The 16880-nt window shown below is 55.6% G+C and overlaps 1 protein-coding gene across 7 annotated transcripts in view; it reads left to right on the top strand.

Moving 5' to 3' along the window:
* Positions 1-16880, top strand: part of GRIK5 (glutamate ionotropic receptor kainate type subunit 5) — a 57864-nt gene that overhangs the window by 6341 nt on the left and 34643 nt on the right. For 5 of the 7 annotated variants that reach the window (XM_045442166.1, XM_045442160.1, XM_045442162.1 and 2 more), the window contains exons 2-11: positions 950-1078; positions 1384-1548; positions 3768-3865; positions 3962-4127; positions 6108-6286; positions 7756-7809; positions 7911-8072; positions 9663-9815; positions 10203-10307; positions 10391-10498. In XM_045442166.1, coding sequence (XP_045298122.1) covers positions 1000-1078; positions 1384-1548; positions 3768-3865; positions 3962-4127; positions 6108-6286; positions 7756-7809; positions 7911-8072; positions 9663-9815; positions 10203-10307; positions 10391-10498 — 1269 coding nt within the window. In that variant the 5' untranslated portion in view covers positions 950-999. The remainder of the gene's footprint in view (positions 1-949; positions 1079-1383; positions 1549-3767; positions 3866-3961; positions 4128-6107; positions 6287-7755; positions 7810-7910; positions 8073-9662; positions 9816-10202; positions 10308-10390; positions 10499-16880) is intronic. The other 2 variants (XM_045442167.1, XM_045442161.1) reach the window with 2 other exon arrangements.

Genomic DNA, 16880 nt, shown 5'->3' with positions numbered 1-16880 from the left:
CCTCTCTGCTGCCTGCCCTATGCTCCTCTCCCCACCCTGACCTTCCTCCGTCTCCATGGCTGCCTGCCTTCCTGCCTCATCCTTCCTCCTTGCTCCTAGTCCTGTCCTTCCCTACCCAGAAACTCCTTTGTCCTCTTCATCTCTGTCCCCCCTGTCTTCTTATCTTCTTGTTCCCTTGTATTTTTGTCTGTTTTTCCTCTTTCTCCTTTCCTGGGTGTCTTTGTATTTTCTTTCTCTAAGCCTCTCTTCCTATTTCTGTCTCCCTGTTTCTGTCTTCTCTTTCTTTACTTTCTTTCTTTCTTTCTTTTTTTTTTTTTTTAGCTCCTTAGCTGCCTCGGGTCCATCCATCTGTCTCCATCTGTGTGTCTCCACGTGTGTCTCTGTCTCTCTCCATCATTCCCTCTCTCCTCAAGTTTCCTTAACTCCCGGATACTCTCCCCTCCAGACCCCGGATGTCCAGGCCACTCTCCCCACGGGATTGTGGGAACCAGGGACGTCAGGAAAGTGGCAAGTGAGGCCTGGGATGGGGTTGCCTAGCAACCACCGCATCCTCTCCAGCCAGTTTCTGTTGCCTAGTAACCGCTGCCTGCCCAGAGACAGGGGCGGGACTGGGTGGGGGGGTGGCACTTCCTGGTTTCCTACTGGGGTGGGGATGGTCCCTGGAATTTGCTCTTACTTGAGATCCCTCCCATTTTGGTAGCTGTGAATGTCCTCTGGCCATGCCTGTCCCACTCAGTGCCGTGAGCTCCTCCCCGGTAGTGCTCCTCAGAGCCTGAGCTTCCTTCGTATCAATGCCTTTGGTGTTGTCAGCTTCTGACAAGGGCAGGGCCTTCCAGCGCTCGCTCACAATGTCCCGGGGTCTCCGGTCACCACCCCATCTAGCAGTCCTCCAAAGGGCTCTGAGGCCCCCACCTCAGCAATCTCCCCATGGGTGGGGGGCTCCCTGCAGGTGGCGAGTGGGGGCCGCGGCAGCTGCGTCCCCATGAGGAGGGGAGGAAGATGCCGGCTGAGCTGCTGCTGCTGCTGATTGTTGCCTTCGCCAGCCCCAGCTGCCAGGTGCTCTCATCACTGCGCATGGGTGAGGCCCGACAGCCCCTGCCCCGCCTCTGCAGAGACCCTCCCAAGCCTGCCCATCCCTCAGGACCCGGGAATCTGGGCTTCAGGTCTCAGCTTTCCTCAGCAACAGGGAACAGCAGCCCCCAGCGCCTTCTCCCCCCGCCCGGACCCAACGGTCCAGATCTCCAGCTGTGTCCAACCTTAGATTCAGGAGTCTAGACCCATATCAGCATCCCCACCCCTACCTTAGAGCCCAGGAGTCCAGGACCCTAGCCTCTCCTTTCTCAGGACCCAGGAGTCTGGTCCCCAACCCCCGTGTCCCCTCAGCTGCGATCCTGGACGACCAGACAGTGTGTGGCCGCGGCGAACGTCTGGCCCTGGCTCTGGCCCGGGAGCAGATCAACGGGATCATCGAAGTCCCGGCCAAGGCCCGGGTGGAAGTAGACATCTTTGAGCTTCAGCGGGACAGCCAGTACGAGACCACGGACACCAGTGAGCAGGGCCACAGGGGGCGTGGGGTGAGGCAGGGCAGGCTGGCAGCCCTCAGTCTGTCCCTCAGCTCCTGGCCTCCTCAGCTTGCTTGCTTCGTCTCTTTCTAGCTCCACCTGCCCCTTCCTTCATGTCTGCTCAGCTTTTTCCTTTCCAGAGATGGTGCTGCCGAGCACGGGGAGGTAGGGAGGGTGCCAGCCCCGGTCCTGCCTTGTAAGAGCTGAGAGCCTCATTTGAAAGATAAACTCATGGCTGGCTGGGGACACAGTGCCCAGAGCTGAGTAATGAGGGGCCTGGACAGTGAGGCCAGGGGGCCTCAGGGGCAGGACCAGTGAAGGCATTCTGGAGAAGGCTAAACCAAAGTTCTGAGGTCTGAAAGGCAAGCAGGATATAGAAAAAGTGGCATTGCTCAAAGTATGCCCTGTGGAACAGCAGCCACATAGTAGGGGTGTATAAGTATTTGTTGGATCCTGACAGACTGAGCAAATGTTAACGGGTATCTCTTGAACAAATGTGTTGGGGTCGTATACCTCAGGAGATGCTGTCTGCAATGTGTGTTAGATTGGTTTTCTTCCTTACAGGCCTCGTCAGAGCCTTTGTTATATTCACGTGTGTTTCATATTAGCGAGAGGGAGAATGGGGTACAGTGTTTCTTGCACTTTTCTGACTGGCGCAGCACAGAACACAAACTGGGAGAAGCTGGGATGGAGGGTGAGGAGGTAAATGGTGTTCCAGGCATATGCTATAGTCTGGAGCTGGAGCAGAGGAGGGGGATAGATGGGGCCAAAGAACAGGTGTGGGGTTGAACCTGTCCTGGCTACCTGAACTCAGGACATGCTTGGTGAGATCATGAGAGACTTTGGGGCTGAAGTGTGACAGCAGTGGGAGGTGAGGCTGGGCAGAATGGCGGGCCAGTTCAAAGAGGCGACAGTAGCAGGCTAAAAGATGTCACCTTCACCTGTAGGCAGAAGGGAGCCACCAATGGGTTTAGGTCAGGGAGCGGGCTTCTGGAAGGTGAATCTGGAGGCTAGATTTGGGTGATCATGCCTGAGTTGGCATGCCTGAGTTGAGAGCCCTAAAAAGTAGGGCAGGGGAGAGAAGGGGAAAGAGATGAGAAAATTTGAGGACAAAAGAGACAGGACTTGGTGACTAATTTGTCTATCGAGAGAAGGATTAAAGGCAAGGATTGTTTCTAGATATTTGGTCTGCACAAACGGGGCCTTCAGCAATGTGGAAGGCACAGAAGAATCAAGTTTAGAGGAAGGTAAGGCATTTAGTTAGGATGCTTTTCGTTGGATGTGGCAGAAACCCACTCAGTCTGCCTTAAGGGAAAAAGAGAATTTATCAGCTTATAATACGAAAAGGCCTAAGGACTAATTTCAGGCATGGTTAGATCCAGGCGCTCATATCATGTCCCGGGAAGCTCTCTGTCTTCATCCGTGGGTCCTGTTTTCCTCTAAGTTGGGTTCATTTTCAGGAATACCCTCCCTAACTGGTGGCAAGACGGCCCCAGTAGCTCAAAGCTTACATCTCACCTGTTTAGCAAACTACGTAATAATTGTAGCAGAAACCCGGGGAAGGCTCTCGATGGCCTGCTTTGAGCCCGTCCCCATCTCTGAACCAATCACTGGGGCCAGGACAGTGTGGTTCTGTGATCCTGGCTTGGGTGCCAGCCAGTCCTGGGAAACATATGGTTCCCTGAGGAGAAGTTAGGGTTTTGCCATGAGAATGGGCACCGGGCAGGCAGAAGAAACAGCTTCTGCCTCCCAGTCTTTGAGACGCGCGCAAGTTCAAGGGGAAAAAAGAAAAAAAAAAACACAGAAGAAAGAGGAGCAAACGAAAGCCACAGGAGAGTGGTGTTTGGGATGTGGGGTGGAGAGGGGCCCTCGCTGTAGTTGTGGGGTGGAGGGGCTGTGAAGCGTTGTTGGAAAGGAGGAGTGAGACAGAGGCTGAGGAGCCGGGCGTTAGCTTTGCAGCCAGGAGGTCCCCGGTTTTTCCTCTGTGTTCTTTCTTTGTTTCTCTCATGGTCTAACCCATCCCTCTTGCCATTTCTCCCCATTTGTCTCTGTCTTGTCCACTGCAGCGGGTGGGACCGGGGATTGGGCCTCTGGGTCCGGGGCGGCCAAGGGGGATCGGGCAGCTCCAAGGATCGGATGTGCTCCCGGGCCAGCTGGGGACAGAGAGGAAGGTCCCTGACTGCGGTCTCTTCCCACCCCTCGCAGTGTGTCAGATCCTGCCCAAGGGGGTCGTGTCCGTCCTGGGGCCCTCGTCCAGCCCCGCGTCTGCCTCCACCGTGAGCCATATCTGTGGAGAGAAGGAGGTGAGCAGAGTGTGGGACAGGGCAGGGGTGGGTCCCTGGGAGGCGAGGCTGGGGAGGAGGCCGCAGGATAGAAGCAAAGCCTCCTTCTTTGTCCAGATCCCCCACATCAAGGTGGGTCCCGAGGAGACACCCCGCCTGCAGTACCTGCGCTTCGCGTCCGTCAGCCTGTACCCCAGTAACGAGGACGTCAGCCTGGCCGTCTCCCGAATCCTCAAGTCCTTCAACTACCCCTCGGCCAGCCTCATCTGCGCCAAGGCCGAGTGTGAGGGAGAACTGGGTGTTTTGTTTTTATTCCCCCAAACTCCCCTGCCCGAGAGATCTGGTCTCCCGCATGGCACAGGCTCCCCCGGTCCCCACCATCCTTCCCCGTCAGGAACCCGGACCCCCCCCCCCCCCACCTCCCCCGAGAGACCATTTAGTCAGCAGATAGGAACTAGCACCTGTGTGCCAGGCCCCTGCGAGGCCCTGGCGGTTCCGCACTAGGTGTGGTCCCGGATTGGACCCCAGGGTCCGCGGGGGATGCTGTGGCCGAGCGGTTGTGACGCAGAGCAATCCATACTCTGTCGGCGGGCAGGCGGGGTGCCGTCGGAGCACGTGGAAGGGAATCCTAGCCGAGTCTGAAAGTTCAGATCCCGTGTCCCCGAGAAAGGGGCCTCTAAGCTGGACCTAAAGGTTGGGGAGGAGTTGGGGTCAGGAAGAGGGGAGGGTGTGGCAGGGCGGGGGCCGAGGGCCCAGGGAACGTGGCCGCTTTGAGAGGCTCAAGGATGCTTCCAGGGAGCCCGGTGCCCAGTGTGGGAACAGGGGAGCAGCGCGTGCAGGAAGCGTGACCACGCAGGGCCCTGCACCTCTGCCCGAAGATGATGGCGGTGGTGCAAGGTTCCCACGCAGGGCGGGGCAGGGGACAGGCCGGGTGTGTGTCGCAGGAAGAGCGCTGGCTGCAGCAGAGAGAACTGACTGGAGAATGCCACGAGCTATGGCCGGGAGGCCAGAGACGGGCAGGGAGAAGGGGCACTGGTTAGGTATCTGGTGGTGGTGGCAGGCCGGAGAGGCCAGGATAGGTTGGAGGAGCCACGAGGGAAGGGAGAGGGCGCCGTCGCTGTGGTGACTGGGTTCCGCCTGAGGAGGAGGAGGAGGACAGAACGGTCAGGTGGAGGTGCAGTTGGGGTCGAGGTGTCTCGGAGACCATCAAGTGGAGATGTCCGGAAGGCCGGTGGGTTTGTGGGTGGGGTGCACAGCTGGAAAAAGAGAGAGGGCCGTGCTCCGTAACTTCCAGGAGAAACTCGTCTTTCAAAAGGTATTTACTGAACACCTGCCACGGCCCAGACCTTGTTCTGGGTCCTGGGGCTAGAGCGGTGCGTGTGCGAGCCAGGCCAGAACCCCTGTCCTTGTCAGGCCTGCTGTCTCGTGGGAGAAGCTAGGAAGTAGTAAGTCCTCCCATTCGAGATGGGATGGTGATCACCTCCTCGAGGTGGTGATGTTTGGGTAAGAGATCTGAAGGTGGAGAGGGAGGGAGCCGCGTGGGGGTCCAGGGAGAAGAGGGAACAGCTAGTGTAAAGGCCACAGGGCAGGAGCGTGGCCGTGGCGTGTGCGAGACAGGTCAAGGGGATGGCGAGGGGTGGGTGGGTGGAGTGGGGCCCGGGGGCTGGGAGGATGCGGGCCCCCACTCTCAATGGGCCAGAGCTGTTAGAGGGTTTGGGGCAGAGGAGGCACATACCTGCTCTACGCGCTTGTGGCTGCTGTGACGGGGACAGACGTGGGGACAAGTGTGGCTGTCATAACAGGTGAGGGAAGGCAGTGGCTTAGGCCAGGGTGGTGGCGGTGGTGCGGCACGTGGGGTCTGCTGCACTCTGCAGATAGAGCCTGGGTGGGTTGGGCGCAGCTGGGAGAGAGAAAGAGAGGGAGAGGGGGAGAAAGGGAGAGGGAGGGAGGAGGCCGGGCTGCTGTCCGGGTTTGGGCCTGAGTGGCTGGCAGGCAGGTGGTGGCTTGGGTGAGAGGAGTGGAAATGTGGCTTGCGTGAGTGAAGTTTGAGATCCCCGTCACACGTCCCAGCGGCGGAAAGGTGGCAGGGGACAGGTGTGTGGAGGTCGAGCACAGGGTCCACGGGCCCAGTATCCCAAGAGAGCCAACCACGCTCTGGTCAGTACAGCCCTCGTCCCCTCCTGGGCTCCCCTACACTGGAGGAGGAGGAGGTCACCCTGGGACACTTACAGGGACCCTAACCCGGGCCCTCCTGCTCCCCCAGGCCTCTTGCGGTTGGAGGAGCTAGTGCGTGGCTTCCTCATCTCCAAGGAGACGCTGTCAGTGAGGATGCTGGATGACAGCCGGGACCCCACGCCGCTGCTCAAGGAGATCCGCGATGACAAGGTGTCCACCATCATCATTGATGCCAATGCGTCCATCTCCCACCTCATCCTCCGTAAAGTGAGTCCCCCAGTCTCTGTCTCTCTACAGGGTCGGGGCAGAAGCATTGGGTGACAGAGCAAGTCGCCCAATGCCCACGGGCCTCAGGGGTCACACGGTAGAGACCCGCTTCCTACGAGCGGATGATAATCGTGAGGTTTGTCTCAGCTTGGCCACTTCGCAGTCGCACCGGTGGTCGGGCCTTGGACAGTCGCCTCCCCTCTCTGTGCTCAGTTGCTGCCTCGGTGGGTTGCCGTGAGGGGTAGTGAGTGAATGGTGGGGAAGCACTTGGGACAGACAGGTCCTGGCCCAGAGTAGATGCTGGTGCGGGAGCTCCCTGTCATCTGCACTGAGTGCCCGTCCTGCCGCGTGGAGGCACTTTGCACGGACTCTTTAATTTGGCTCCCACCCAGGCTGCGGGGCAGGCGTGATGACCATTTTGTGGATTAAGAAGCTGGAGTTAAACAGGCTGGCTCAAGGGCGCCCGGGAGGGGGTAGCACCGGGGCCTGCCACACACCCTCCAGCAGTGACCCACATTCATTAATCATTCATTGCTTCCCTGCTCTTAATTCGTCCTCGTAATCTAATCTGTATTATTTATTTTTCTCCAGTTTTCTTTTTTCTTTTTTTTTAAATTAAAACCATATGTCACTACTGATTGTAGTGTACAGGAAGAAGCGTGGACAGAATCCATAGGGCCCTTGAGGCAAGAAGTTTTAGAGAAAAGGTTTCGTGTTCGGAAGGCAGGCAGGCCTGGGCTGGGGTCCCGCGAGCCGAGCCGAGGGACCCGTGGTCACTCTCCTCTCGTGGAATGGGCTGTGAGCCTCACGATAACAGCTCCTGCCACTCGGCCGATGCTGGCTGGTGCCATGTAATGTTCTAATGACCGTAGCGGGGACAGGCTCGGACACCGTGGCAGGAGAGGCCTTCCAGTTTTGTTTGCCTCAAGGACTGTGAAGAAAGGGGCTCCAAACAGGCATTTTGAGATTCCAGTCGGTTGCCTTTCACTGCGAAGTGCTTGTAAAGATGGCAGGGGGGTTTTATCTGGCCTGTGACCAAGCCGGGCCCCACATAGTAGCAGCCCCAACTTGGCTTTGGGGCAGCGCGGGGAGAAGCTTAAAGTTGAGGTTACCCTCCCGGCCTGTCCTGTTTCTAAGGCGTCCCTTTGCCTGTCTGTCTCCAGAAGGCAGTCTTGTAAGTGCCCTCCAGGGGGATGCGGGCATCTGGGGGTGCCATTCTCTCCTCCAATAAGGCCTTCCTTCCACCCAGGTCGCCTGTCCACTGGTGCAGCATCAGGGAGCAGGGTCTCCCTCTGCCCCCGCGCGGCTCCTTCTCCCTGTCTCCGTCTCTGGGTGTCTGTTACTGTGTTTCCCATGGGTGTCTTCACTAGGCCTGTCTCTAAATCTCTCTTCCTCTCTTGGCGTCTCCTCGCTTCTGCCTGTGGGCCTCCGCCCCTCCTGTCGCCTCTGTGCCGCCCCATGTCCTCCAGGCTTCAGAGCTGGGAATGACCTCAGCGTTTTACAAATACATCCTCACCACCATGGTGCGTACCCCATGCAGCCCCTCCGGCCCCCACCCCCCTCCCAGGGTGTCTGCCCCATGTGGGGCCTGGCCCCAGGCCTCACCCCTTCTTCTTGGCCCCAGGACTTCCCCATCCTGCACCTGGACGGGATCGTGGAGGACACCTCCAACATCCTGGGCTTCTCCATGTTTAACACCTCACATCCCTTCTACCCCGAGTTTGTGCGCAGCCTCAACATGTCCTGGAGGGAGAACTGTGAAGCCAGCACCTATCCAGGTCCCGCGGTGAGCACTTTTTCTGTACTTTGGTGAGATGGTGCCAGAACCCTCCAGCGCCCCCACTCGCTTTCCAAGTACATACTGTGAGGCCTCACATTGTGGCCCCAAGATAAGTCTGATCTGTTTCCTCCTGTGTACCTCCCAGGCTGCCCCAGCCACACTGGCCTCCTCCAGGTGCCTCTATGGCCCTAGCACATGCCCACCCCAGGGCCTTTGCACTTGCTTCTCCCACTGCTTCATATGTGCTTCCCCAGAGAACTAGCGACTCACTCCCTCATTTGCCAAGTCATTGCTCAAACATTCCCTCAGTTATGAGACCTTCCTTGGTCCCCACCATAAAAACGAGAAACTCCCTGCTAATCAGCTCCCTTCCATACTGTATTTTTCTGCACAGTACCTGTCCTTGCATATCTAATTCTCTATGTTTTGCTTAGGTACAGATACGGATATCTAGACCATAAGTTCCATGAGTGCAGGGTTTTCTTTCTGTCTTCTTTGTCTTTGTATCACCAGCACCTAAATCAGCCTGGCCCAGGGTAGGTGTCCAATAATATATGTTGAATAAACGCAAACATACAAAAGGTACACACTTAGGTGTATTTGTTCACAGACGTTTAGTCCTGTGCCAAGATACCAAGGCACTCCTACCGCATAGAAACACACATGGACACTGAGCCATGCAGTCAGGCGGTGCAGACATAACGTGGGTAGAGGTACATTTGTGTGTGCCCCTGAAGCTGTCTACACGACACGGATATTCAGACCTTCACACCAACCCAGCGAAGGCACTCCCGCAAACACACACACACACACACACACACACACACACACACACACACACGGATGCCCCGTGTCCTCAGTCACAGCTCGGTGCCCAATTTGTATCAAGCGTTCACTCTGTGCCGGGCAGTTTTGAACTCTGACATGTATTACCTTCTTTGGTGCCCACGTTAGCCTGTGGAGGCAGAGATGACAATCATCCCCATCTTACACGGGAGGACACTGAGGTTCCGAGCAGGGTGGGGACTTGGGCCTCCCGTAGGAAATAGGAGAGCCGGGTCTCCAGCTCAGAGCCGCCTGCTTCCCAGGCGCAGGCTCACAGCCCTTATGCTCGCCTGCCTCCTAGATGCCACGCCCACTCTGGCACTTTGCGTGTAGACAAACAGGCACTTTCGTCCAGCCCCCACACACGTGCGCCCAGCCATAATCAGGCTGTGGCCCTCTTCCCACACCCTGCATCCTGCGTCAGCCACGCTGATGCAGATTCCCGGGCACACCCTGAGGCTCACCAGCATCCCCCTGTGGAGGTGACGCGGCTGGCCGTCCAGCCCGTCCCCAAACAGACACAGGGCTGCATGATTCAGGAGGAGCTATTCCCACAAAGCTACGGGCAGCATGCACGTTTTTCCCTCTGCCACCTGACTCCCTGAGAAAGACACTCAGAGGCCCGGTCCTCACTGCCGACCTGCACCGTGTCATGCTCCTGGAGAGATGGGAGTTGTCTGAGGGCTTGTAGGTAGCACCACGGGGGCGTTGGGGCCCCCTGCCTGAGCTGCCTCTTCCTCATCCTCGCTCTACCTCTGCCCCCCACCCCAGCTGTCGGCGGCCCTGATGTTTGACGCCGTGCACGTGGTGGTGAGTGCCGTCCGGGAGCTGAACCGCAGCCAAGAGATCGGTGTGAAGCCGCTGGCCTGTACGTCGGCCAATATTTGGCCCCATGGGACCAGCCTCATGAACTACCTGCGCATGGTGAGCGGGGAGCGGGGAGGGCCGAGGGGGCAGGGCCGTCCTTCTCAGGCTGGGACACTAACTGTGTCCACCCTGTGGCCCCTCTGCCCTCTCCCCCGCTACCAACCCCACCCACCTCCTGCTGTCTCTGGGCCTCTTCCTCCTCCTCTCCTCCATCTCTCCCCTCTGGACCTCCCTCTCTCTGTCTGCACTGCCCTCCCCCTGCATCTTTGTCCCATCTCCTTTCTTTTGCTGGCGTATTGTCTTTCTCGTTTAACTGCGGTCCTTCCTGGTCCCTCTCTCTCTCTTCTTCTCTGTCTCCTTCTCTGTTTCCACCTCTCTGGGCTTCTCCCGCCCTATGTCTGGGCCCCTGCCACCCCTCCCTCTGCCCGCCTCCCGCCCTGCTAGGTAGAGTATGACGGGCTGACCGGGCGGGTCGAGTTCAACAGCAAAGGGCAGAGGACCAACTACACCCTGCGCATCCTGGAGAAGTCCCGGCAAGGCCACCGTGAGGTGAGCAGACCCGGGGACGCTCCAGAGTCCTGATGGGGTGGGGGCAGGGCCGGCGTGTGCTGATGGTACCTTCTCTGCCCCAGATCGGGGTATGGTACTCTAACCGGACCCTGGCCATGAACGCCACCACCCTGGACATCAACCTGTCGCAGACACTGGCCAACAAGACACTGGTGGTCACGACCATTCTGGTGAGTGGCCCTGGGGGGGGGGCAGTAGGTGGAGGGGCCTTTCCTGAGCGGTGCCCCAGCCTAGTCCTAGTGAAGGAGGAGGATCCCTTGGCTCACACCGCACACAGACCAGCAGGGAATGTGACCCATGCACCCAGCAATCCTGATTGTGGCCAAGGTGTCACCGGCCTAATCGCTGCTGAAACATGGGAGGGCACAGGCTCCGCCAGCTGGCTGTCGCACGGCAGAGATAGGAATGACTGCGGTCGTGGGGATTCCACGAGGCTGCACAGGTAGGGCGCCTCACACGGTGTCTGGCCCCCAGAAGTCACGGTCGCTACAGTGGTCATTTTGCCACACTTGCCAACTGAGTGTGTTGACACGTGACAACTTAATATCCATCTTGAAGATGTGGAAACCAGGGCTCTGAGTGGTGAGGCACCTTGCCCCGGGTCCCGTAGCAGGTACGTGGCAGAGCCAGGGCGGAAGTCACGTCCCTGAGGCTCCAGAGCGTGATCCGTAGCCGCCGGGCTCTGCATCTCCGGTCCTTTTGTACTTGAGCACCAGCCAAGGACGTGGTCCTGTAGCCCCCGTGGGTGCTGCTTCTGTGCTTAGCAGATCAGAGACCGGGGCGGGGGGTTGGGGGGGGGGGGCCTTTGTGCGTCAGCGACAATTTACAGAGCACCCTGTTCTGCACCAGCCGCTGTGCTGGGCCCTGTCCAGGCACTGCTCTGTAAACCTCTCGGCCGCTCCATGAGGTTTGTCTTATTTTCCTCATTTTGAAGGTAAGGAAACAGGTCACAGGACAAATCCCAGCTGGAGCCGAGCGACCTGCTCAGAGCCTGTGCCCCCTCTCCCGCACCCTGCCACCTCCCGCTGGGCACAGTGGGCCACCAGGGGGTCCGGCAGGGGGTGAGGCACAGGACCTGGTGAGCTGGAGGCGGCCCAGAGCAGCTGGGCCTGGAGGCTGGTGTGCCAGGCAGCCGTGCCCTTCAGAGCAGCCAAGTCCCTGGCCTGCTGGCACGTGCCATCTATGAGAGCCCCTCAGTAAGCCTGTGAGCTGGGCCGGCTCCTAGCCGTGGACGCGGAGGCTGAGAGGATTACCACAGGTTCCGCAGGACATCAGAGGCCCCCTCGAGCAGCGCGGCACAGAGCTGTTCTCTCTGCCCCTAGGGGACTCCTGATCTAATGTGGACCTCGTGTCCCCCTGGAGAAGGGCCAGTGAGCCTGCTGGGGAGGGACAGATGGCCCGCAGACGGGAAACCAGACACTTTGTAACAGCCTCACTGAGGGGCCCTGAGGGCCAGGCTGGGCTGGCTGGGAGAAGTCACACCTCCCTGCGTGGGGGAGCGTGGTCAGATCCAGAGGCTTCCTGGGGCCAGAAGAGACAGGGTCCTAGGTGGGAAGCAGGGACAGAGGTCAGGGAGGGGATGTCAGGAGAGCTGAGCCATGACCCTGGAGGCCTCATCTCTTTCTCATACTTGTCTCCCCTTTTGTCCAAGAGCCAGTGTTGTTTTCTTGCTGACACTTAGGCTTCTGTTGATGGATTCATTCATTCATTCACCATTCATTCATTCCACAAATAGTTACTGAAGTTACTGTGCACCAGACCTTACACAAATGCCGGAAGCACATGAATAGTCACAGATGGTCTTGTGGTTTCCTTACTCTTGGGTGGCACTGGGGGAGGGGATCCCAGTCTGATGGAGGAGACAGACCTGGACATAATAATTCCAACACAGAATAATGAGGGAACCCCCCCCCCCCCCCCGAAGAAAGAAGGAACTGATTCAGCTTCAGGAGGTTTGAGGAAAACATCACAAAAGAGGTGGCGTTAGACAGGGCTTCAGAAGCTGTGAAGGGGGTGCACCTGGGTGGTTCAGCCGGTTAAGCGTGCGACTTTGTCTCAGGTCATGATCTCACGGTTTGTGGGTTCGAGCCCTGAGCTGGGCTCTGTATTGACAGCGCGGATCCTGCTTGGGATTCTGTGTTCTCTCTTTCTCTCTGTCTCACTCTCTGAAAAATAAACAAACATCTAAAAAAAAAAAAAAGCTGTATAGGAGTGGGGAGCACACAGAGGGAAGGGCCGGACATCCCCAGAAGCATGAGCTATAGGAGCAGGGGGCCTTAGGAAATGTTTGCTAGACTGGATGTGGAGGCGGTGGCCTCATGTGCACAGCTGGGCCTGCCCATTTGTTCACCGGTGTTTTCTGACTTGTATTCCCGCAGCAGGGGCTGTGGGGAGGGAGGGGGAGCTGATGTGGGGGTTGAGGCTGGCAGAGGGGCTGGGTGTGAGGGAGCAGGGGGAGCAGGGGGAGGTCCGAGATGGAGGGGAGTCTGTCCCAGGGGTGAGGCCTCACTGCTCTGGAGCCGAGAGGGTGGCTGGTACCACGATTGAGAGAGGCCCCACAGGGAAGCTAGGGTGCAAAAGAAGGGCCAAGGCGGGGCGCCTGGGGGGCTCAGTCAGTTAAGTGTCTGACTCGGTTTCAGTTCAGGTCATGATCTCACGGTTCGTGAGTTCGAGTCCTGCATCGGGCTTTGTGCTGACAGTGTGGAGCCTTCTCCCTCTCCCCCTCTCTCCCTCTCTCCCTCTCTCTCTGCCCTTCTTGCACTTTCGTGCTCTCTCTCTCTCTCAAAATACTAAACTTTAAAGGAAAAGTAAATAAATAAAAATAAAATTAACAAAAAGGCCCAATGAGGCAAGGCTGTGCAGGGCTCTCCCTCAGCCTCCAGCCCCTCTCTCTCCTGCAGAGTTTTCCCAGAACACTTGGTAGACCCTGTGATGGTCTTCGTCAAGCTGGGACATTTCATCCTTCTCTTTGGTGACTCTGGGGTCGGTCAGCCCTCACTCTCCTCCTGACTTCACCCCCTACCGCTTCAGGTAGTCTATACCTTCATCTATAAAATGGGTCTAATAATCCCACCTTGAAGGCCTGTGGGAGGATTGCATGAGGTAAGAAAGCCGCCTGCTTTCCCAGCATGAAAGGCATGCTCTCCTTGCATCCTTGATAAGATAGCACCCGCCATGGCTGATATCTCAGTGCTGTGCCACTTCTTGGCTTCTGTTAGTCTTCCCGACAGCCCTGAGCTCGGTACCCTTCTGACCCTCATGCCCACCATACTGTGGTTTTCATTTCCATTTCCCGTTTCCCTAACAGGCAGGTTGACCACCTTTTTTGCGGTTTATTGGCTATTTGACAATTGTCTTCTTTTTAAATGTCTATTTATTTATTTTGAATGGGGGGAGGAGGAGGGAGGCAGGGAGGGGGAGAATCCCAAGCAGGCCCCGAGCCGTCAGTGCAAAGCCCTACACGGGGCTCGATCTCACAAACTGTGAGGTAATGACCTGAGCCAAAATCACGAGTTGGACACAACCAACTGAGCCACCCAGGCGCCCCAACAGTCTTCTTTTGGAAAGTCCCCCATCCAAGTCTTTTTTTTGTTTTTAATTAAAAAAAAATGGGGATATATGACCTTTTTACTGATTTGTGAGTTATTTCTGTTTTCTGGATACAAGTTCTCACCAGATACGTGTATTGCAGATATCTTCCCCTTTGTGGCTTGCCTCTTTACTTTCAATCTTTTGGTGAAAGGGGAAGATTTTTAATTTTACTAAAGTCCATTTATCCATGTTTTCTGTTCCTTTTTGATTAATGCTTTTAGAAGTTATAATTTTTTTTACTGTTTGTTTATATTTGAGAGTGTGTGTGTGTGTGTGTGAACAGGGAAGGGGGTAGAGAGAGAGGGAGACACAGAATCCAAAGCAGGCTCCAGGCTCCGAGCTGTCAGCACAGAGCCTGACGTGGGGCTCAGACTCACGAGCCATGAGATCATGATTTGAGCCGAAGGCAGACGCTTAACCCACTAAGCCACCTAGTTGCCCCGATGCTTTTAGAATTTAAGAATTCTTTGCCTACCCCAAGGTCATGCAGATAGTCTTCTATTCGTTTTCTAAAAACTTAATCATTTTACCTTTTACGATTAGAGCTACGATCCACGTGAAGTTGATTTTTATGTACCATGTGAGGCAAGGGCTCAGAATATTTATTTCACGTGGATGTTCAACTGAGCAGCACCTTTATTAAAGATGACCATTCTTTCTCCTTCACCAGTCTCACCTTTGTGATAAAGCATCTTCTTTTTTAATAGTAAAGATTTTACTATTTTTAAGTAATCTCTACACCCAATGTGGGGCTTGAACTCACAACCTCGAGATCCAGAATTGCACACTCTACCCACTGAGCCAACCAGGTGCCCCTCAAGTATCTCTTTATGTGTGGGTTTCCAAGCTCCCTGTTCTATTGTCAGTTTGTCTATCTTTGGTCCCATACTACATTGTTTCAAATACCATAGCTTTACAGCTTATTTTATTTATTTATTTATTTAATGTTTGTTTATTTATTTATTTTTTAATTTTTGAGAGAGAGAGCACGGGCAGGAGAGGGGCAGAGAGAGAGGGAGACACAGAATCTGAAGCAGGCTCGAGGTTCTGAGCTGTCAGCACAGAGCTCGATGCAGGACTTGAACCCACGAACTGCAAGGTTGTGACCTGAGCTGAAGTCGGACGCTTAATTGAGCCACCTAGGTGCCCCATCAAATACCATAGCTGTAAATTAAGTATTAATTAATACCCAATAGGGTCAATTCTCCAGTTTCTTCTTTAGGATTGCTCTGGCTTTTCCTGACCATTTGTGTTTCTGTATACATTTAGATATCCTACTTCAAAAAATTTTAATATTTTAATATTTAGTATTAAAATTTTTAATTAAAACAATTCATCATATCAAGGAAGACACACAAGTTAATACAAACCTATGTAAAATAGAATCCAAACAGCACATGCGGGTGGGGAGTGAAAAGCCAGGCTCCTTCTCCCTCCAGGCGCCCATTTTTTCCCTCAGAGGCCACATCCTTCCAGAAGCTTCTATGCATGTACAAGCACTCAGTCTTTCCTGCACAAAGAGTAGCATATTGTACACGTTGTTCTGTGGCTTTTTTTTTTTTCTCTTAATATATCCGATAGAACTTGTTATTTTAGTAGTTGCCTAGGAGTCTTTGATGACATCAATAATCTTTTTAACCTGTCCCAAATTAGGCTGTTGCAGTCTTTGTTCCCACCGGGAGCTGTGCTGCCATGATTCTGTCGGGCGTACATTTTATGTACAGATGCGCAGCCATTTGTGGGATGGATTCTTAGAATCAGACTTAGCACCAGCCCACTGTCTGCAGTACTTCCGCAGAAGGCTCTGAACAAGTCTGAAAACCCTGAATGAGCGGCTCCATAAGACCCTTGCTTCTGATGGTCTGGGGCTCCCTGCTGAGTCCTAGATCACTGTTTTCTGATCTTGACTTCTGTTCACAGGCCCCAGTCTCTGTTTCTGACTCTTTAAGCTCAGACCCTGATCCTGAGACCTTGAACCCAGATCCACCACCCAAGTGCCTCAGCCTTGAATTTGGAGATGAGCTGAGCCCTGGTGGAAGGAACAAGGGCTTCACTGAACGTGCCCGGGAACCGGGTTTTGAGCCCCAGCTTCGCCCCACCTTCCCTCCCCACTGCCCTGCTTCACCGCCGCGTAGCCTTGGACAAGACACATGACCTCCCTGAGCTTCCCTGCTCTGTATATCGAAAGAGCTTGGGGAGAACCTCCCAGCTCTAATGCTGGGTCCGGCCTGGGTCCCCCGTCTGTCTGGCTTCTCCCATGCCGCTCTCTGGTTCTGTCCACCTTGGTGCTGTCCGGCACGGGGCTTAAGAGCAGAGCTCTGGAGTCAGACCAGCTTGTCCGTCTCGGCCGCTTACTACTTCACTTCTTGGGACCTCAGTGTCCTCATCTCTAAAACAGAGGTAATAATATCGACTTCCCACGCCGACAGAATAGCTGTCACACAGCAAGCCTGCAAGAAATTCTAGCTACCGCTGCTATTATTAGGATTATCTCACATTCCTACTCCCAGTTCCACAGTTTTGGGCTTGGAAAGGCAGCTTCGTTGGAGAGTGAGAAGCACTGATTTCCCTCCATCCCACTACCCCCCAGCTGTGGGGCTTGGTGTGGTCCCGGAATCCAGAGCCTATAATAAGACCTGGCCTCATCGTCCCTGTCGCCGTGTAACCAGTCGCCTCACTTGACCTCTGTGAGCCTCAGTTTCCACATGTGTAAAATGAGTCTGATGATGCCTCCGGTGTGAGGTCAGTGCCAGGAGTTAAAGCGATTCTTTCCTGCGAGCACACGCAGTGCAGGGGCTGGGCACATAGCAGGGATTCCGTGGGAGGTAACCATTGTGGAGATTCTTGCCAAGGCCTCCCCCCCCCCACCTACCCCCGCCGCCATGTCCTGAGTCCTAACTTCCTTTGTGCCTAAGTCTGAAGTGACACTATACAAACACCCGTTCAGACAATAACCGTGTC

This window comes from Leopardus geoffroyi, chromosome E2, assembly GCF_018350155.1.
Source record: "Leopardus geoffroyi isolate Oge1 chromosome E2, O.geoffroyi_Oge1_pat1.0, whole genome shotgun sequence".
Lineage (NCBI taxonomy): Eukaryota > Metazoa > Chordata > Mammalia > Carnivora > Felidae > Leopardus > Leopardus geoffroyi.
The sequence above is the reverse complement of the archived record's forward strand: the minus strand, read 5'-3'. Positions and strand labels throughout refer to the sequence as shown.